The 21950-nt window shown below is 55.4% G+C and overlaps 4 protein-coding genes across 4 annotated transcripts; 2 read left to right on the plus strand and 2 right to left on the minus strand.

The window, feature by feature from the left end:
• Window positions 1–111: 111 nt before the first annotated feature.
• Window positions 112–872, plus strand: LY79DRAFT_579564 (uncharacterized protein; the record flags this gene model as incomplete). The annotated part of the gene is made up of 2 exons (XM_060560035.1): window positions 112–683; window positions 740–872. The coding sequence occupies 2 exons, from the start codon at window positions 112–114 to the stop codon at window positions 870–872; spliced, it is 705 nt and encodes a 234-aa protein (XP_060414283.1).
• A 3770-nt stretch (window positions 873–4642) lies between these two features.
• On the minus strand, window positions 4643–6343 carry LY79DRAFT_590067 (L-Aspartase-like protein; the record flags this gene model as incomplete). Its single annotated transcript, XM_060561101.1, has 2 exons — window positions 4643–4832; window positions 4902–6343. 2 exons carry the CDS (start codon window positions 6341–6343, stop codon window positions 4643–4645), a joined length of 1632 nt encoding a protein of 543 aa, XP_060414284.1.
• Window positions 6344–8140: 1797 nt separating this feature from the next.
• On the plus strand, window positions 8141–10336 carry LY79DRAFT_579566 (annexin ANXC4; the record flags this gene model as incomplete). The annotated part of the gene is made up of 3 exons (XM_060560036.1): window positions 8141–8574; window positions 8652–9954; window positions 10013–10336. The coding sequence occupies 3 exons, from the start codon at window positions 8141–8143 to the stop codon at window positions 10334–10336; spliced, it is 2061 nt and encodes a 686-aa protein (XP_060414285.1).
• Window positions 10337–10927: 591 nt separating this feature from the next.
• LY79DRAFT_590069 (uncharacterized protein) lies at window positions 10928–11830 on the minus strand (the record flags this gene model as incomplete). Its single annotated transcript, XM_060561102.1, has 2 exons — window positions 10928–11095; window positions 11303–11830. The coding sequence occupies 2 exons, from the start codon at window positions 11828–11830 to the stop codon at window positions 10928–10930; spliced, it is 696 nt and encodes a 231-aa protein (XP_060414286.1).
• Window positions 11831–21950: the final 10120 nt, after the last annotated feature.

Below are 21950 nucleotides of genomic sequence, written 5' to 3' on the forward strand. Positions count from 1 at the left end.
GTCCATCACTGAGGGATAGCATCGCGACGACATCACCTGACACCGCATAATCTATCTACACGACGATTTATACAACACAAAAAAACTCATTTAGACCTCATTACCAACAAAATGAAGCCCTCAACACTGCTCCATGCTATGGGCTTCTCACAGCTGGCTTTGGCTGTCCCCGTCCCAGCAATTATTTCGGACATGGCCGCCCACGTCCAGAACGAGGCATGGCGTCTCGCCACAGTCAATCGCGTGCCCATAAGCCACACACCACCAGTCTCCACCATTAAGGACGTCGAGGAATATGTCGGACACAGGATTGAATTCGAATTCGACAACCATCCAGTGTCGCCATCCGAAAACCTGCCCCCGTCACTCGTTCTAGCCGCGCCTCAGCCACTGAAGACCACCTACCTTCAATCACTCTCCACGAGGCTGCGATCTGGAAAGGAAAGAGTGGTGGACGTGGCGGGCGACGGTACTCCCGAGACGATCGTCCCGATGACTCTCGAGGAGGGCCTGGCAAGGCTGCTGCCGTCAAGGACTCGTCTCGGCTGCTGGAGGCACATTCAGGTTCCTAAGCCTACCATGTCCATCTTTAAGGAGCACCCCGACTTGATCGTCCTCGGGGCCTTGCTCGCTCTGGTTGTCATCCTCCTGGTACTGGAGACTGTTGGCACCACATTTCAAGGGTGAGTTTCACGCTCGCAATAACACACGGAACACCATCAACTGACTCTCTCTTTAGGGTCCGTCAACACTACGATCCCAAGGGGGAGATTCGCTTGGAGGGAGACGAGAAGCCTTGCAAGTCGCCGTCATTCAGGTGTGATTCGGTGCCTTACGACAATGAGCTCGATGCCGAAGGTCTGAGACCATGACGGATGACGAAAGTGCAAAGAGAAACAAGAAAAGAAGAAAAAACACAAGGACAAAAAGTCTCATGCCATGAATTCTAATGTGGATATTAAATATTGTGATACCATATTTTTACACCTTTAAAGCGCGGCGCTGGTCTAGGCGGGAATGACAATAACTACTATTTCAACCAACGTGTTTTCCATGTAATATCCAGTGAGTTTACCCTGTCGCGTTGGCAGCTCTGGGGAGTGCCATACTACACAGCGGATAAGGAAGAGACGCGGGGGGAGCACCGTTGAGCTGCTTCGAGATACACGACCTGGTGAAATGGGAGGACAGGCTACAAGCCACCGACGGCCCGAAGCGAAGAAAAGGTGCTGCTGATGCGGCAATCACCCTATGATCCCGACATTCAGGCATCTCGCACCAGGCCGTGTCTCACTACCATCGTAAAGGGGCCTCGGGAGAATGTTAGCAAACAGTATTGGTGCCATGTGTGGTAGAAGACACAAGCGGCTCAAGCTCTGGTGCCATGCGCCATATACAGCGAGAGAGGCTCGTCAACTTTCCCAGCGTCATAGGGCTTGCGAAAGGACTTCCATCCGAGGTAGCGGCGGGTCCCACCTGCCGACCTACGTCTGACAGGACGGGTCTGTAGTATGATGGGGATGGGGGCCGCGGGTCACGAAAGGAGGGCGGTTTTGTCTGCGTCATATGTTCTTCGACGCCTTTGACTTACCCATCCACGTCGCTTCCCGATTGGGTTATGTATGTAGCGTCAACGGTGGTGCGAACAATGTACGAACCGTCATTCGCTAGCCGCCCGCGTCGGGCATGATGACGACTTGGGACGCCGACACGCACAAAGAAGGCCATGGATGGTGACGTTGTCCTGTTGGACTTCGGGGCCCGTCGACCAGTCGACAGCGGGACATGGTAATCAAGCCCTTTTTTTTCTCTTCTTCTTTTTTTTCTTCTATTTTTCCTCTCAGCGGTACGCGATCCAAAGTAAATTACTAAATAGGTAAAGGAAGAGAGGATGGAAACGGCGGCATCGTTCACTCCGAAACTAATTCGCCGGGGACGTTTAAACGGAACTCGGCAGCACAAGCTTTCTGCCATGCTCCACAGATCATCGTGGGGGCGGAAGTCTCGTGAAATGATGCCGGTGGCACGACGCCCTCCCACTCACCGTTTCTCGATGACTTCGGTAGTGCCGTTGGCCGGTAATGCCGATGGCCAATGAGGACAAAACAAAAAGGACCGGCCATCTCGCCTACGACAAATGTCGCCTCGGAGATGGTCGCTTTGGAGCCATTGCGACTCGCGGTTGCCAAACGCCCCTTGCCCCCCCCCCTCCCCCCCCCCAAATGTTTCTATAGAGCAATCTGCCCGGAAGAAGAAGACAGCAGGGACCGCCGAGCAAGGTAGTAGAGGTGATATGGTGGTATTAGCTTCCTAATCGAGGTTGCCGTACCAGGCTTGGGGTGACCAAACACAGGAAGAACAAGGCATGCCGGGTATCACTGCCTGGTCTCGGGTCCGGATGCACGGGTATTCTGGATGGGGTGTGTGTGTGTGTGTTACCGGGATCTATTATTTGTGGGCGGCAGAAACGTGCCGGGTGGGCTCCTTGTGCGCTGGCAAGCCGTGAATCGGACCCCGCCGTGAATCGGGGTCAAACCCCCAGTGTACCCAGCTGAATTGAGGATACAGGAGTTTGAGGCCCCTTCAAAGACGATTCAGAGTACGTCCCAGTTCCTCGTAGTAGTGTAGGAGGGTGTTGATGATGATATGGTTAAACTGACCCGTCACACCGCAAGATCGAGGGTCCTTGCTCTATGTCGTACTGTTTCATGGATGGGGATTTCACATTCGGATCTAAAGGGACAAGACTGGAAACAAAAGGTAAAATTGTGTTACAATCACTGAACAGGGCTTCTCCCGTAACAGTCTCCAGCTGAAAGCTGGCACTGGACGCCTGACTTCCGCGACCAGCACCACAATACGATGTACATCTACATATGTGACACGGCCCGTACGTTCATCGTGCCCCGTAATGCTCGGCAGAAATAGCAACCTCCGCCCTCCCCCCTCAGCCCATACCGAGGAGCCCCCTTATGCTTGCCTTCCACCTTGCACTTCAAAAGACGCGGATATTTTCGGTGCTAAGCTTGATGGACTTGGCCCAGGGGAGGCAAAGACAGAGTTCTCTATCGACATATTGCCTGTTTGTTCGAGCATGTAGGGGCGTAATGTCGGGTGCTATATGGTCTAAACCGTTGCAATCTTGGTCGCCGCCCCCTCTGTGGTACCGGGCCGCTAGGTGCCAACTTCTCGACGTGGGGCGTTTCTTGCACCATGCCAGCGCAAATTGTCTGGAGATATTGAGTTCTTATATCTTGTCAATATAGGGGGCAAGTATTCCTTGTTTAACCACCCGAAACGAATGTCATACACAGTGTCTCAAAAGTTTCAACGTAACACTGAGTATCTATGTTCTTGCGATGTCTTGCGGATACCCGGACGTCGGTGCAATACACTTCGTTGCATGACAATAGCAATAATAGGCTTAATCGTTTGCCTAAACTAACCGGGGAAGAAGAAGAAAAGGCAAGAGACACACAATCAGAGTAATACGAAAGGGAAATGATTAGGCTGATATTTCAAACGGGCCGCTTATCGCATAACCACGGTCTCACTTCAGCTTATACAACCATCTAACGGACTCAATACTTGTTGGCGAGAAGACGGGCAGACTCATTTACCCACCGCGGCTTCCTACTGACGCATGCGAACGCAGGCCATCTCGAGCACGTTTTGCTGTTCGAGGCCCCTATTGTACAATTTGACAAATGGTATCGCTCAAAGGGGCGATCAGACTGTCAGGACACTGTGCAAGGAAAGCTTAGCATCGTGGAATACAAGATCAGTCCAGTAGAGGCTACTTGGGCATCTACGAGGTAGTAGCTGCGAACGGAGCCGCGCCACAGTGTTTGCCAATCATAAACGACCGGCTTATTGGCGAGCAGCCCCTCAGTGGCGGAGGAGTCGGAGTTACCGCGCCTGTGGGATCGGAAGAAAACGCTCTCGTCGGCCACGAACGCCAACGGATCCGAACCGGGCCGACATTGGATTTGTGGGTGAGCGTTCCGCCGTGCATACTAATGAGCGGGGAGTCGGAGCAAACGTGGATGCCTACCTCGCGACTTACATAGCCTTTTCGGTCGACCAATGATATCCAAGGAGCAACAGGTTGGTGTCTCGATCCGGCAACTCATATGGTGTCATGAAATGCCCACACTCACCCGCCCATTCACCTCCCCCAGGAGCCTTTATCTTGGGCGGGAAACTTGGCATGCAGCCCCTTTTTTTTCCACATGGTCATGCGGGAGTTACCTCCGATCGGACGGGCGTGCACACTCACCCCCGCTACAGGAAAAAGATGCACGACGGACCTCGTCCCATATACAGTGAGACAGTCCGACGAACTGGCGCACATCCAAGGCCTTCTCCCGTCCGAGAGACGGCGCCAGCATGTGGTGCGGGGTACGGATTTCCATCACATGCGAGGATGGCGGACTAGTCCATCGATTTGGGGACTCTCGGGCATCACATGTGATTTTTTCTTTCGTATTTTACGAGTTTCAATTCTACAAAACGGATCGCTCAAGGACCGCAATGTTTCCTTTCATAGGTAACAGGATATCGTTACGTAATTTTACAAGGCGCCGGGAGGGACTTGGGCTCAAAAGCACAGGACGTATAAACATGGCCAACAGCTGCCTATTTACAGCTTGTAAGGGCTGGGGCCGATCATGAGCTCGGGGCGGACAAGCTTGTCAAACTCCTCCTCGGAGAGAGCGTTGAGCTGGAGGGCGGACTCCTTGAGGGTGAGGCCCTTCTTGTGGGCGTTCTTGGCAACCTTGGAGGCCATGTCGTAGCCGATCTTGGGGTTGAGGCAGGTGACCAGCATGAGGCTGTCAGGCGTTAGCGAACAAGATCCATGCGGGAACAGGGGAGGGGGGGGAGGAAGGGTTGGGACTTACGATTCCTTCATGATGCTGGCAATCTTCTCCTCGTTGGCCTGCAGGCCGGCAACCAGGTTCTTCTCGAAGGAGCGCATGCCGTCGGAGAGGACGCGAACGCTGTGGAGAAGGTTGCGAATGACAAGAGGCTTGTAGACGTTGAGCTCGAACTGGCCGTTCATGCCGCCGATGGTGGTAGCGACGTGGTTACCCATGACCTGGGCGCAGACCATGGTGAGGGCCTCGCACTGGGTGGGGTTGACCTTGCCGGGCATGATGCTGCTGCCGGGCTCGTTCTCGGGGAGGATGAGCTCGCCGAGACCACAGCGGGGACCGCTGCCAAGGTAGCGGATGTCCTGGGCGATCTTGGACAGGGAGGCAGCAACGGTGTTGAGGGAGCCGTGGGCCTGAACGATGGCGTCGTGGGCGGCAAGGGCCTCGAACTTGTTGGGGGCAGTCTTGAACTCGGTGCCGGTCATCTTAGTGACCTCCTCGGCGATGGCCTCGGCGAAGCCCTGGAAGGTGTTGATGCCGGTACCGACGGCGGTGCCACCCTGAGCGAGCAGGCGAAGGTCGGGAAGGGAGGACTCGACTCTCTTGATGCCGGCGTCAAGCTGGGCGACGTAGCCGGAGAACTCCTGGCCGAGGGTCAGGGGGGTGGCATCCTGCAAGTGGGTGCGGCCGATCTTGATAATCTGCTTGGCGTCGAACTCGTCAACCTTCTTCTGGAGGGCGTCGCGCAGGCTCTTGAGGGAGGGAATGAGCTCGTTCTCGATCTCGAGGACCGCAGCGATGTGCATGACGGTGGGGAAGGTGTCGTTGGAGGAGGCGGAGCGGTTGACGTGGTCGTTGGGGTGGACGGGCTTCTTGCTGCCCTTGACGCCGCCGAGGATCTCGATGGCGCGGTTGGAGATGACCTCGTTGGCGTTCATGTTGGACTGGGTGCCGGAGCCGGTCTGCCAGACGACGAGGGGGAAGTGGTCGAGCAGCTTGCCCTCGGCGACCTCGGCGGCGGCCTGCTGGATGGCCTTTCCGATCTTCTCGTCGAGGCCGTAGCGCATGTTGACGGTGGCAGCGGCGCCCTTGAGGATACCAAAGGCCTTGACGATCGGCGGGGGCATGCGGTCCTGGGGCTGGTTGATCTTGAAGTTCTCGAGGGAACGCTCGGTTTGGGCACCCCAGTACTTGTCCGCGGGGACCTGGACCTCGCCAAAGGCGTCGCTTTCAGTGCGTGTCTCGACCATTCTGGGGGCGGTGGTGTGAATGCTTCGCTGGAGGGAGAAGGGCCTGGCCAAGTTGAATGAACAGGACGAGTTCATCGCGGGGTAAATAGCCGCGGGGGAAGAGGTGGTGTGTCGGGTCGAGCATGTGGACAGCCTCTTCGCGCATGTCCTCGGCACAGCGGTAAGCCGCGAGTTGGCCAGGCCGGAAGCGGCGCGACGAGCTGGCGCCGAACGAAGCATGTCGGGCGATGCTAGCCTTTTTTTTGGTTTTTTTGGAGAAATGGGGGAATTGGAGAGCAGAGAAGCGGCACTTGGAACTTGGATCAAGCCAATTGAGGTGAGATGACGTCGAGTGTGTATGGGAAGAGACACCTAAACGTAGTGCTAGATGTACCGAAGATCTCAAGAGACGGGGGGGGAAAATGAAGGAAAAAGGACTCGGTTGCAGGTAGTAACAAAAGTTCCATCGACTCCGAAATGGTTCCGTTGGGAGAGCTCGAACACCTGTGGAGCTTTGGATGGCCCGTGCAGCCGGCTTATCCCGATTGTGCCGATTGCACAGCAACGGCCGTGGTGATGCGGAGTATGCCGAAAGTCTCCGATTCTCCACGACTTACCTAATACTGATTACCTAAGGCCTCCGCAACCCCAAGCCCTTCCCATTGTGCGTGCGTGCTCGTAATCCCCACTCCCCCGAAGCCCCAACAACGTCGTCGTCGTCGTTGTTGGCCTAGCGGATATTGCTTGCATCACAGCAACAGTAAGAAGCAACCACCAGGCACGTCGTTTACCTTACCTAATGCACTTCGTACAGTATTCAGCCCCCAAGGCCCTTGCAGCGTCCGCAGCGTCCGCAGCGGGAGCAAGATGATAGGGCAGGTAGCCTAACAAGGCGGGTATCCCGGCCCCGCCCCGCTGCAACATGTCATCACACATCACCGTGGCCGCCAGGGCTACTTGGGCTGAGGCAGAGGATCCCCTTCGTCGCCGTCACCGCCGCCGCCGAACCCCATGAGACGGAGAACCTAGCGTGCCTAGAAGCACCGTGGACCCGTTGCTACGGACTTGCCGGTGCTCACAGCCCCTCGGCCCTCCTCCCCAGATCCATCCAGACTTTCACTTGTCCCCCCTCCCCCCCCCCGCTTCCGAAGTGCCGAAGGGGTCTTGGTGCACGGGGGGCCGGTGTTGGGAGGCAGGCTTGACACTGTTGAGGGCCCCAAGATTTGAGGCCATCACGGCCATTGGCCCCCTCAATACAACTACACAGCCCAGAGCGGAGAAAAACGATCAGCAGATCCAAGAAGTACACCTACCTTATCGCACTGGTCTGTTAATCTCAGGGAATGTCCCGGAGCCTTATTCGTCAGCAGCCCATAGCCAGCAGCCAGCGGCCCATGCAGCAGGCGGCGCGAGCTACTGTGGACAGCAACTCCTGACAGGGGACGATGCGAGCCTCCTCAGCTTCCTGCATGGCTGCTGTGGCTTGCTCCGGTCAAAAAGGGGTCGACGACGCTATGCAACTGGGTGGGTTTCACCTACTTTCAGCCCACCTTGCTTCTTATGGATGGCTGGCTGCTTGTAGCGCAGCCTGGCCATGCTTACACCCCATTTTCCCATATCCAGAGTCCCATCTGCAGACCCCTCTCTCATTTGCTCTTACATGTCGTTGCTGCCTACTCCAGCTTGTCTATATTTTCCTCCTCTATCCACCTCTCATCCTAGGCCGGAGCATTAAGCTCGAGTACTTGAATTCCGCCGTGCGCTCCTCAATTGAAGTAAAGAAGCACGCGGCATCCCATATTCTCCCATCCGATAAATTGAAAGAGGAGCCCGAGCCGCCCTCCACCTGTCCACAACCCACATTCTGACGAAAAGAGCCCCTCACCTCCCGTTCCGCACGTTTTGTCTCAACTCGAGCTCTAACCCCCCCACCCCCACCTTATTTGGCCTCTGATCCGAGGTTCAGTTTGCACTCCGACACCAAAAACAAACAGCGACAAACCCGGCTCGAAACCCAGGAACATCCCAACTGTTGCCATGTCTCTCCAGGTCGACGACCGCAGTCGCCGCACCCGTTCGCGCTCTCCGGGCCGTCGCGAGCGCAGTCGCAGCCGCGGCCCCGCGCCTCCGGCCATGGTTGATCCCCCGCGTGAGCCCAGCTACGCTTACCCGGAGGACGATCTCAACGACAGATATGCCCGCGACAGAGGGGCGCAAGTTGTCACCGCCGAGCCCGGTGCCGGCAATACCATGTCGGGAGCCATCCCCTATCCGGAGGACGGCAGCGACGCAATGTTCCCTGGCACCAGGTCCCTCTACGATTACGACGACCGCCGCGGCGCATCATCCTACCGCCCGCCCTCTTCTCCTCAAGACAGCTACTACCGCAGCTCGCGCGAAACCTACCAAGACCAGCAAGCGCGCGCCTCCGACCCTCGCGACGACGACAAGTTGAAATATCTTCCCGCCAAGTACAGCAGTCACAGCCGCAGCAATAGCCGATACGGCAACGAGGCTGAATATGCGCCCCCCAAACCCCCTCGTCCAGACACGGGCGACCTATACCCCCCGCCAAGCCTCCTCGCCCCGTCTCTCCCGGCGGCTACGCTTATGCTCAGCCTCAGCCGTACGAGTACGCAAAGACTGATGAGAAGGCCAGAAAGAAGGAGGAAAAGAAGAAGGCGCTAGAAGAGAACCTTGCTTATGGCTTTGACCCTCATGCGTCCAATACGGGCTTGAACCCCGAGCCCCGGTACTCCGGCCGCGTGCCGAGCCCAGGACCACAGATCTCGGCTGGCGCTCAGGCATACTACGGCAACGACCCCCGTACCTCGTCAAACATCTTGACCGTGGAGCCTGGAAGTCGCAAGCGTGACAAGTCGCCCCAGCCGCCGACTCGTCGCATGTCAAACTTGTCTGTGAACACAGGCCACCACTCACTCAACATGAGCATGTCGTTGGCGAATGCGCCAGGATCACCGTTGCTGGAGTCGTATCACGGTACATACCAGGATATGTCACCAATGCCATCACCAATGCTGCTGGCCTCCTCGCCACATGATCTCCATGTCATGGAGCCCGTCTCTCCGCTCGGCTCTGACGACGAGGGCCGGCGACGTCGGCGGGCGCGGTTCCACGATACTGAAGACGATGCTGCAAGGATTGCAAAGGCACTCCGCAGCGACAGGAAAAATCCCGACACGGAGCCTCTGATTGAAATTCTGCCTGGCCTTACTCACGAACAAATCATGGATCTTCGTAAGGAGTACAAGGCGCTTGTTAAGACTGGTCCGGAGCGCAAAGGTGTCAACGTGGCCAAGCACATCCGCTCCCGCCTCAAGGATTCTGAGCCGAACCTCATGAAGGCCTGCTACGCCACCGCGCTGGGCCGGTGGGAGAGCGAGGCGTACTGGGCTAATTTTTGGTACCAAGGCGACAAGACGCGCCGGGAGCTCCTCATCGAGTCCCTCATGGGCCGCACGAACCACGAGATTCACCTCATCAAGGAAGGATTCAACGACAAGAAGTACGACAACAGTCTGACCAAGTGCATGAAGACCGAGCTGAAGGAGGACAAGTTCAAGAAGGCCGTGCTGCTGGTGCTCGAGGAGCGCAGGATGGAGGAGTACGACCCTTACGGCCGCCGCCTCGCTCTTGACTACCACCTCGTCGAAGATGACGTTGCCGATCTGCGCAAGGCCGTCAAATCGGACAAGGGCGGTGAGTCGCTCATGATCGGCATCGTCGTGCAGAGAAGCGATTCGCACCTCCGCGAGGTGCTCAAGTTGTACGAGCGTACCTACAAGTCCAACTTTGCCCGCGACGCACTCAAGAAGAGCGGCAACCTCGTGGTAAGTGAAGTGTCTCTTTTTGAACCTAGAAACGCAGTTGTCTGACCTTTTCACGCAGGGAGAACTTCTGGCCCACATTCTCAACGGCGTCATTAACAAACCCGTCCGCGACGCCTTGCTCGTCCACCACGCGCTCACGGCGAGCCGCAAGGACGAACTGCGCCGCGAGCTGCTCATCTCGCGCCTCGTCCGCTTCCACTGGGACCGCCACCACCTGGAAGCCATCAAGCGCGCCTACCGTGAGCGGTACGGCCGCGACATGCAGGATGCCGTCCGGGAGGCCACGAGTGGCGAGTGGGGTCTCTTTTGTAGGGAGTTGTGCATTTACCGCATGCCTAACGATGTCAAGAGCTACGAAAGGGTTTCTATGCAAGTCCGATGAGAACTATGCCCGAGGGAAGGAGTATATTGATTATTTGAAAAGGGGAAGGCAAGAGATGTAATGAGACCATGCGGTATGGGAGGCTGCTTGAACGAACTTTATGCTATATCCAGTGCGCCGTTGATAAAATAAGATATGACCATCTTAGATCAAGATGCCCTCCTTTTTTGATATCTCCTCCGCTCCCACGTAAGGGGGACAGAGACGTGACAAAACCATCAACCCCTTCTAAATCGTACGACTCTCCCACCCCCGTCCTCTCTCCTCGACACAATCATCCCCTCTCTTTCTCGAACCGCGTAGGAGCTCCCCTCTGACCGGTTGTCAACCTCCCCAGTCCTCTCGCCCAGATCCGACCTCCTCACCCAACTTCTCGTCCGCCCCCTGTTCCATGCATCCTCTACACCACCACCGCCATCGCCCCTGAAGTTGCTTCGGGGCTCATCGTCCCACAGCGCACCATGCATGGCAAATGAACCCCCGCTATCCACACTCCCATTCCGCCTCCGCCGTCTCCAGCCCCTGCTTCCGGCGGGTCCGTCCCGCTCATGATACCGATACCCTTCCTCGGGGTCCATCCTGCTCGATGCACTACGGGGGGACGCTTCGAACTCCTCGAACAGCAGGGTCCGTCGCCGACCGCGTCTCGGCGGCTGCGATCCATCCGCGTCGTCCAGGACCTCTTCGCAGCGTCTCGGCGCCGTCCGGTGCCTGGCTGCATACCGTCGCCCGGTGGCCGCCGGAGACGGCCGCAAGTCTCTGCACGAGCCAGGGCCGCCGCAAAGACATCTCATCGTCATGCCTCGGGACATCAGGCGACCGGGGCAGTTGTCGATTTTGAGATCCCATTTCTTCGGATCTTGCTATTGTTGTTCAGTCAGTCGCGAGCTCTCTGAAACCCCTCCGCTACATCCCTCCTAAATTGAGGGAGGGCGGGGGAAGGTGGGAGAAGGAGGCGCAACGCACCTCACCGGGACACCTCGAAACCCCAACGACACCGCCGCCCCAGTCGCCTCTCCCCGAGACCGGATAACAACGGCTCCAGAAACAAGGTGCTTGCCTCCTACACTTTCTGCACATTTGCTTCTTCTCGCACTCTTTGCACGCCTTCTCTTTCTTCGCCCTGACGCCGTGGTTCTCATGCCTCGACCCTCGATCCCTTCCCCGTCCACCGCCGCCGACACAGCACTCCACTGTCTCGTAACAGCACTCACTCCACCCCGAGTCCGAACAACAACAATCCTCGCCACAGATTAGACCTTCAGAGGCCGAGTCGTAGCCCGGCTCCCAAGTACCGTCATCATCGGTGCTGTAAGTGGCGTAGTCGCCCCCCTCCCCGAAAAGCACACCATCGTCGTCTTCATCGAGAGAGATCACTTCGCCGGGCCGGTGGTGGCGGGACGACTGCCGTTGCTGACGATGCTGTCCGGACCGTAGCGTAATGACGGCTTCGTCTACAATCTGGCGAATCTCGTGACTGTTCGTCGAGCCCATCTCGGATGGCCCCTGAGACCCGCAGACGGTCTTATTTGCTGCAAAAATACAGTCAGTGAGGCGAAGAAAACGTACACGTTGGTGAAAAGCTTTGTGCTTCACTTTTTTACTCATAATAGCATAGAGAGAAATAAAGAACCTGGGAAGGGTGGCGGAGGCGGGATCTGTTCAGAGCTTGCTGTTTGCCCCCCGCCTTCCCTTTCTCAACGTGTCCGGCTACCCGCATACAGTTAACCGTCCGAGGTCGTTCAAGTCACACCATCAAGCAAGAACACACGCCGTCCAATGCTCAGAAATATTGATGGGTGAGTTGGCGATGGAGCCGAAGACAGGGTACGGACTCGGTCGAGTTCAAGTTAGAACGAGCGGACGTCATAGAATGTGCCAAGAAGAAAAGAAAAAAAGAAGAGGCAGTTTGGCGTACGATTTTCATTCTGTCTCCCTGTTAGTCGTTTGGGCTTGACGCTGTATCGCGCGCTTGCTTGCTGCAGGCGGTCGAAGCGAAGTGAGTGGTACATCTGTTGCTGGACCCCGCTGTGAGCCTGCGCGTAGTTGAGAGTCGTACATGTTGGGTCTGAGAGGTCGGTTGCCAAGGCTGAGCCGAATTATTGAATAAAAAGGCGCAAGATCGCAACACTGGCATAAAAGATGGGTGTGCCAATCTTCAGCCTCTGTTGTGAGGAGGCCATAACTCATTTCATCTTCAGCCCTAAAATGACCAAACATGGTTCTTCTAACTTCCGCCACTTCTTTATGCTTGACCAAGCAAATTGCATGGCATATGGCGTGGTCTTAACGGCGGCGTATGAGATGAGCATCGCCAATAGGTGAATGTAGCGGCCTGTATGCCGGCCGTCCCAGCCGTCCTGAGAGAAGCTCAATGCCTTGCCTTGGTTAAGGTATGCAACAAGACGGGCAAGGCAACCCGCGATACCAGAGTACACAATCTGAGATGGAGGCTATAGACGCTAAGGCTGGGAGGGAGGGGGCAAAGGCTTTACGCGTGATGCTGCGGCATGTAGAGGATTTCAAAGCCAGCGAGCGCATTGGCCAGAGCAGAGCCTGTGACCGACCTACTACCTCCGTCAGGTACGCAATCAAACCGGCTAGATAGACGTGGAACTGGACAGCGTTGATCAGAAGCTCCTGACCTCGGGAAGACAGGCGGGCCGTCAAGAGATGATGAGAGGAGGGAGAATCAGGACAAACGGCTCAGAAATAGGTGTTGTAAGTATTTCTGTTGGGCGAAGTTTGATGTTCTCGGCTACACGAGCATAAATGCTTGCCTATGAGGACGAGAACGTAATAATCTTTTCTTCATGAGCTAGCTTGCTTGGTATTGTATAATCTTGATAACACAACCCAAACGCAAAACGATGCTACTAGACCCCTACGCCGTATAGACCGAAAACAACACTATACACGCCACCCCCAATAGAAGCAAACGCGCCTGTTCCCCAGGCCTGCTTGTACAGATCCTCACAGGCTCTGGCTCAACGCCAAAACCAACACACGCCAGCCATTCCCATTTGAACCTTATCACGCCCTCCGTGTTTTTACTTCCCCACAAATCACACATCTCTTACAAGAAACCCTTGGTGAGACTAGGCGCCCGACTAAGGCTGCTTTTCCGCTTGGGCACAGATATCATCGAGGCCGTGTCGTCGTCGACGCTGAACCCCGTACGCCAGGCACCGCGAACGCTTCCCATGGCGGAGGCGGCTCCTTTTTCGAACCTCAAGGCCTTGATGCTCTCAAGCTCACGTTCGAGGCGCATGGCTCTCTCCTTTTCCTCGCGAAGTTCTCGCTCGGCGCGGCGTGCTTGGAGCTGGTTTTCAGACTCCGACGACTGAAGCTCCTCGATCGTCTGAAGAAGCTTCTCGGCCTTGTCACGCATGCGGGCCACATCATCTTGTAGCTGCGTGTTCTGCTTGTCCTTGCGGTCGATCTGGCCCTGAAGGTCCTTGACAATCCGGTCAACATTGCGGACCGATCGCTGAGACTTATTCCTTTCATTCTCGTGCTCTTCAAGCTGGGACTCAAGCTAAGGGTAATAATGTCAGTCAATGATCCACATAACGGCGGCTGGAACGCTGACATACCTCTTGAATGCGTTTGTGCAGGAATTTAATGTCGTGGCTGGCACTCGAGTAGCCCTTAGTTTCGAGATCGACACATCTGATCTGGATCTCGTTCAAAGCCTTCTCGAGGGCTGCCTTGTCCTTTTGAAGCTGGGTGCTGGCCTCTCGTTCGACCATGGCTTCCTTTTGCATTTCCGATGCCAATGCTTCAGCACGTCTCATCTTTTCCACCGCGGCTGCGGCAATGTCTTCCTTCTGTGCCAGACTGGACTTGAGTTCCAACATCTCCTTGTCGATGTTTGCAGCGTCACGCAGGGAAGCGCTGTCGCCGTTTGTGAGGTCCTCAAGACCAGCCTTGGCCTCCTCAAGGCGAGCCTCGATATTGCGCTTCTCTCGAACGAGGGAGTCCCGCTCGGAGGTAACTTCATCCACTGACGCGCGGAGGGACCGAACTTGGGACAATAGGGTAACGATCTTGCCTTGGGCATCGCTGTGGGCGTTCACAGCCTCATCACGCGAGGACACAACGTCGGCCAGGGTTGATTCCAGGCGCGCCTTCTCCTTTGACCATGTCGAGCTGTTGAGAACTTCATCGTCCCACTTAGAGCGCAGCTCGTCAAGCTCCTCGCGCAAGCGGGCGATCTCCGCTTGCTTAAAGAGCTTCTCCTCACGGGCCAGATCCAGCTCCTTGGTCAGCGTGGCGAACTCGGCCTGGTACTTCTTCCGAGTCTGCTCCATGCTCATTTCCTTGTCCTCAATATCATTGGCTCTCTGGTTTCGGTAGTCCTCGAGTTCGTGCTGCAGGCGCTTTTTGGCTTGGGTTGCGGCATCAAGGTCGGTCGAAAGGTCCTCAAGTTTCTCCTCCAGTCTCTGGTTCTGACGTTGCAAATCTTCGATGGTGGAGTCCATTTTCTCTCTTTCAGACATGATCTCGGCACATGTCTCCTCGGCTTCCTTGGCTTGCGTCTTCGCAAACTGTTCTGCACGACTGGCCTTCAAAATCGCGATTTCCGCCTGCTCCACCTTATTGAAATACTCATCAGCACGACTCTTGTACAGGCTCAAACTGGACGTGACGTCGGCAAGTTTGGAGGTTTCGTTGTCAAGACGGATCTGCAGATCGGAGAATTCTTGCAGAAGCTGGCTTCGGCTGGCGGCTTCTTGCTCACGAGCCATTGTCATTTCCTCAAGCTCGGACCTGGTGTCGCGGAGTTCAACTTCGATGGCAGCCCGGTCGTGGCGCATCCTTTCGAAATGGTTCTTGACGTCTGATAGTTCCGAAATGGCATCCCTATGGCTATGCAGAAGTGAGCGACGCGCCTCTTCTTGGCTGTTGAGCGCGTCGAGAATCTCCTCGTGCGATCGGGTCTGGATATCACGCAGAGATAGCTCGCCACTCCTGATGCTTCTCTCCAGAGCCGATACCTTCTTAGCCGAATCGTCCAGCATGTCGTGCAAGCGCCTGTTGACCTTCTCAAGTTTCTGCACCCGAAGGACCGAAGAGTTCTCGTCGAAATCTTCCGGAGGAGACGAGTTGCGCTCGAGCTGGCTCTGAAGATGCCGGTTCTGCATCTCAGCAATCTGGAGCTGGTTTTGCAACTCCTCGACTTCGGCCTTGAGATCCATGCGGTTGTTGAAGCTCAGGATATCTGCCGTCTTGTCGGAACGAGCCGAGTCAAGAGGTTCTGATTCGATTCGTCGAGTGGGAGTCGAGTTGTTCGAGTACTGGCGTGCCTGCAACTTGGACCGCCGGAATGTGGGCGAACCGTTGAAAGGAGCCTCATTGGGACTCATTTCTTCGAGCTTGCCTCTTACGGGAGAGTCAACCCGGGCGGAGCGCAGCTCAGCCAGCTGTGCCTCAGCGTTGGTCCGAGCAGCGGTTTGTACACGGAGGTTTTGCTGGAGATCCTCAACTTTCCTAACCAGATCGAATTTCTTGCTAAGCGTGTCCTCGTTTGTACCGTCTGCTTGAGGCGGGATGACAACTCCGGGATCGACCGTCTTGAGAACCTTCAGCATCTGAGCCCTCAACTCCTGTAACTCTTTCTCCCTAGCTTCCATAGTCGACTGCAGAGTGCGAACAGTGGTCTGCGCCTGCGTACGAAGCTGGCGTTCAGATTCAACGGTTCGGTTGGCTTCCGCTAGTTGCGCTGTGGCTGTCGACGCCGTCTTTTCAGCATTCCTCGAGGTCTTAGCTTCCCGAGCCACCTCGTGGTTCAGGTCTTCCAAGTTAAGCTGCAACTTTTCCACCTTCTTCTCTAGGCCAGCGATTGTTAACTGAGCCTCGCCGAGCTGTTTGTTCAGCTGTGTGTTCTGCTCGTCAGCTCGGGCCTTTTCACGTTGCAGGCCCAGCACCTGACTCCTCGAGGCTTCGCTTGCTCTCGAGCTCGAGCGTGCGATTTCAAGCCCTTTTTGCTGAAGCTTGTTGAGCAGGGCGCGATTGTCGTTTTCCGACGCCTTGAGGCGACCTTTGACAGTAACCAACTCTCGCTCAAGTCGTTCCTTCTCCTGGTCATTCTTGAGCCCGAATTCGCCAGAGGAGAGAATGAGCTTGTTGAGATCTTCAACTTGTCGATTGAGATTAGCGCACTCGTCCTCGAACCACTTTAGGCGTTCTTGGGCGGCATCCAGGTCTTTTCGCAAGCTTTCCTCTCTTTCACGAGCGGCTCGAGAAACGGCCCGTTCGCCTTCGATCTCAGCCTGCATGCGAGCTTCTTCAGCCTGAGTCTTGGCGACGCGGAGTCGTCTGATCTCCTGCCTTGCTTCGTCGCGTTCCCGTTCGGCCGTGTCGCGGGCTTCCTTGGTCCGTCGCAGGTTGTCTTGTTGAACGTAGAGCTCCTTTTCTATAATAATCTTTGATTCATTCAGGTGGTCGTACTCTTCCTGGAGGTTGTTGAACTTGTGCTCGCTAAGTAGCAGGACATCGTCTCGGGATTGGCGTTCCCTGCTAAGCTCCTTTTGGATGTTGAAGAGCTCATCTTTGAGGTCTTTGATCTGGGCCTCCAGAACCTGGCGGTTCTTGTCTGCCTGAGCATCTTCGGAGAGGCGAGTTTCGAGGAGCTTCTTTGCGTCTTCGGCTTCCCTTTCGAGCTGAGACTGCTGTGACTTGATGGCAGTTATCTCAGCCTGAACCTCCCGAAGCTTGGCTGCAGCGTTTTCCTTCTCGGATACCAGAGATTTCTTCTGTTCCTCGAAGGTGCGGCGTTCCATCTCATACTTCTTGTTATCACCTCGAAGAACAGAAAGCTCGCTCTCTTTCTTCCGCACGAGATCTTCGTAATCTGTCGAAGTCTTGGACAATTCGGAGAGTTGCTGCTGGACCTGGCGGTTCTCGAGAGCAAGCTGGGACTCTCTCGATTTGGATGACTGAAGTTCCTTTTGCGCCGTTCGCAACTTGACTTCGAGATCTTGGTCGACCTTGAGAAGCTTGCTCTCCAAGTCCCGTGCTTTACGATCTTTGAGGCTGAGCTGGCTCTGCAACATCTTGATCTCCTCTTCAAGCAGTCGCTCCTGTTCACTGCGTTCCGATTGCTTTTGAGAAATCTCTTGGATGGAGCGCTCTAGCTCTTCGGTTCGTGCTGAGAGTTCCGACTTTTCTTGCTCCAATCTCGCGATCAACAAAGCCGCTTGCTCCAGTTGAGCTCGGTACTTCTCGACGTCTTGCTCCGCCCTCTTCTTGGCTTTTAACAGGTCGTCGAGTTGGTCCTCCAGTCTCTCCTGGTCTTCTATGGCGCCGGAGAGCTTTTCCTCGAGTTCCGTTTCTCGCACCTGGAGGCGCTTGAAGATTTCTTCCTTGTCAAGGGCAAGTGCGCGTTCACTCTCCAAGGTCTGCTGGATACGGATCATCTCGCTGTGGACGTTGCGCCTGTCCTCCTCTAGCCTGTGGCGGTCTTCAGCCTCTTGCCTCATCTTGTCCTGGAGCTGACGGATCATTGTGTCCCTCTTCTTGACCTCTGTAGCGCTGCGGGTGGCTCCCAAGAGGGGTTTCATCTTGCTGACAAGCTGCCACCACGGGTTTTCCATAAGGTCAAGGTAGGTATTGAAGTTTTTCTGAATGATACGTGTGGCCTCGGTTCGAAACAGCCTTTTGTAGGCGACACGTCGCTGGATGTAGCCGCGTGCAACAGACTGGAATCGAGACATTATCTCGGTGATGAGGGCGTCTCGTTGCTCTTCCAGTTCGGCCAGGACACCAGCTCGGAAGAAGACCTTCGTAAGGCCCACACGGTACAAGCTCTTATCCAGTGCGAGCTTCTCAAGCATCATTGCTGCCACAGCCTGGCCCTCCTGGTAACCTTTCGGCATGTTTTTGCAGAGAACCTCGTAGCGCTGACGGAATTCGGCAAAAGGGAGGCGATTGGGGAAGCCGGTTCGGGCAATACGTATTCCTTCTAGCACACCATTACATCGCAGCTGGTCTAGGACGAGCAGTTTGTTGAATTGTTTGGGCTTTTTCTTGTGGTTTGGCAGGATGCAGCGAACGAAGTGAGGATGAGTCGAGTGGAGCTGGGCCATCAGGCTGTGAAGCTGCTCTTTGTGGCGCTGAGCCACGGTCCGGAAGAGCCCCTTCTTGACCCTGTTGCGACTGGCCCCAGGGTCATCGTCAACGTCGGCGCAATCGGCGAAGAGGTCGGCAATGTGCTTATCTGTGGAGGATGCAAGAAGGCGAGTGATGTTATCATTCAATGGGTCTTTGTTCTTCTCAAGCCAGCCATCAGTGGAATACTCGACTTCAGCCGCGTAGTGTGTAAGGATAAAGCCTTGGCCAAGCCGAGAGGGCCGGTACTTGTTCGACTTCTTGTCCCACAAAGAGTTTAGTTTTTCGGTGAAGGACTTGTCCGTCGCCTTCGGCATCACGCAATCCTCGTCTAAGCAAGAGAATATACCGATGGGGTTGGGCAGTTCGATAAGGTCGATTGTGGGTTGGAGGTCCCGACCAAAGTCGATGAACTGCCACTCAATCTGTTCCCTCGCATATTCTTCTTGCTCGAGAACGAACATGTGGTGGTTGAAGAACTGCTGAAGCTTTTCGTTGGTATAGTTGATGCAGAGCTGCTCAAAGCTGTTTTCCTCGAAGATTTCGAAACCGGCGATATCCAGAACACCGATGAAGCGCGAGTCGTCCAGTCCCATACCCGTGCGATCCAGCTGACGGTTGATACGTGTAACGAGGTCGCCGAAACCTCTTTCATAGATACCCTTGGACAAGGCGTCAAGTCCCAGACGGACCTGCTCAGGGGTCTGAACCTTTTCGACCCATTCGCGGCCTGCCTTGACTCTGGGGTGAAGGAGGCCTTGCAGGAATGGCTCAAGGGGAACACCAAGCAGCTTACACACCTTGGCTGCTTGCTCCTTGGCATCGGGGGCCAGCCGGGCTTGGTCTGCAGCACGACTTTCCTTGACAACGGAGATGTTTCCGAGGTGCAAGACCGCGGCAATGGTACGGATGATTGAGCTTTGGTCCTTGTCTGAGAAGCCCATCACACTGAAGGCCTCCATCAACAAATCCCATTCCTCGCGATCGGAAACTCCAACAATGGTGTCATGACCGGCGCGCGTATACGCAAAATCCTCGACGTCCATGCCATCCAGGAGGAACTCCTGCTTCAGTTTTCTGTCCGCACCCTTGAGAAGCTGGTAGAAGATGTGGTAGTTTCTCTCGTGCCCATTGATCCTCACAACACGAGACTTTTCTAATAAGTACCAGTCGATGAATGCCCCAGAAATTGCGCCACTTCGATTGAACTCGATACGGATGAACTTTCCAAATCGCGAGGAGTTGTTGTTGCGTACCGTCTGAGCGTTGCCGAAGGCTTCGAGAATAGGGTTGGCGCGGAGAATCTGTTGAGAGAGGTTCGATTGTTGAGACTTGCTCTTGACCGGGGACTCTGAATGGGCGACAGCCGCAAGGTACTGGATGACCTTCTTGGTATTTTCGGTTTTGCCGGCACCAGACTCGCCAGTGACGAGGATGCTCTGGTTTTCGCCCTCGTCCACCAGGTTGCGGAAGGCGTGATCGGCCATGGCGAAGATGTGAGGCTTTGTGTCTTCCCTACTCCTGCCCTTATACATATTGATATATTCGTTTGTGTAGATGGGCAGCGAACAGTAAGGGTTGACTGTGACCAAGAAGAGACCAGAATAGGTGTAGATCAGGTCAGCTTGATATCTCATGTGGAGGTTGTGGACCACAGATGCCTCATTCAGATGGGTCAACTCGGCCATATCGTTTGCCTTGTCGAACTTGGCAGGGTTGACTTTGTCGACGCTTTCAGCGTCTACTTCTCGTTGCTGTTTGCCTCTAGATTAGCTACGTTACGAGCACACGCAGACTAGAATACTTACTGTGCCATCGTCGCACTGAACGAGGATCTTGTTGCTTCCGGTTTCTTCAACCACCCAACCCCTCACGAAGGCGGCTTGGGGGTCCTTAAGCCACACATAACGCTTTCCCGAGAAGTCATTCTCTCCCTCGATACCCCTGACCGCGTTGGACTCTCCGCGCATTTCCTCGCCCTTGATGAATGAGGGCGCAAAGGTCCCAGAGCCACTGTTCCTCGAATCTGAGCGGTTGTGGCGGAAGTGACCAGTTCCCGAGAACATAACGGGTGCCGCAGGTGCTGCAGGCGCTATTGACGCAGTCGAATTGTTTTTGACATGCGACGTTGGCGTAGACATAGCCGATAACGGAGATGGGGAGGAGAAGACTGCGGACTTCGGCCGACTGCTGCTAGGACCGGGCGAAGTCCTAGCGAAAGGATTATTGCGCGGTTGCGCCATGATTTGGGAAATCGCTGGAGGAGTGGTGTCGTTAAGATAAGGGGGTTCTCAGAACCGTGGGTTATGTCGTGTCGTTCGTCGCAAAACGTCTCTCGTAGATGTCCCGCTCATGGAGTAAACATTAAGACAGAAGCAAAGCTGACGAAGGGCAATACAGCGGTAATTCGTGAAAGAAAACAATGCGAAAGAAGTCGCCGAGTCGCAGGCTCTAGGACGAAATTGCTGTTGCGAAAACGACAAAACCAAAGCAAGCTCGGGGAGGCTGGGGAGTGGAGGATTGGCATTCGACGTAAGGATGGATATTGTTGACTTTAGGCCATGAACAGGGATACAGGACGACGGTTGCTCAGGGCACGCCTGATCAAAGTAAACAATGGGGGTGCAGGGAGGGGGTACTGGGGACACGTGACAGACGCCAACCCCAATGGTGATGCGAGACCGTCGCAGTCAGTCCAGCTTGAACCGGACTAGCCCCAGCCCGAGGACCCCTCCCTCTTTGCACGGCCTTTGAGTTGGGTAAGTACGGACATTTATTTGGCTTTGGACTTTCCCCATGGATCTTCGATTCGACTCGACTGTCCGAGCCGCCACCCAGCCTCCGTCAGCAGCCGCCAGTTGGTGGCCTTGAACTTTGATGCCGACGCTGCCCTTTCTCCCAAACACACGCGTCCAGCTCCAGCGACATCAATCAGACACCAACGTTCCTCAACTCTCATCTTTGCGACAGGAGGGAAAATTATACACGGGTTTTTGGGGTCGCTTATTCTTGCAGAAGCTTCTCGCTCTATCTAAATCCGGAGAGCCCACCACTGCCTCTGCTGGTTGGTACGCGCCCACATCTGAGGTGCATGACGATTGTTTTTCCGACGAGCTTTTTATTTTTATTTTTTTTCGCGCCGTGAAATCTTCTCTGGTCATCCTAGTTCAGCAAAGCAGGCAAACCACCAACGACCTTGGCCACACCAAACCCCCGGTCACCCCTTCTCTGCAAACTGCCATGCTCCTTTTGTTTTTCCAGACCATAGACCTAACTTACCCAGATTTCATTTGCCTGCTTTTGCTGTTCTAGCGATTCTAGCGCAACAAGCCACGGACCGCCGACGGATTTTTGGGGCAGCATCCACCAAAACCACACACCTCGATCCCTAGGTGACTGCCAGTTGCGCGCGCCGCGCACTTGCCCTTCCGAGGCATCGTCTTTTTTGAGTGGCCTACATTTGGCAGTCAATCGCTTCCAATCGCGGTCGCAGTCCTCCAGG

The sequence above is a fragment of the Colletotrichum navitas genome (assembly GCF_030913465.1).
Source record: "Colletotrichum navitas strain CBS 125086 chromosome Unknown LY79scaffold_28, whole genome shotgun sequence".
NCBI lineage: Eukaryota > Fungi > Ascomycota > Sordariomycetes > Glomerellales > Glomerellaceae > Colletotrichum > Colletotrichum navitas.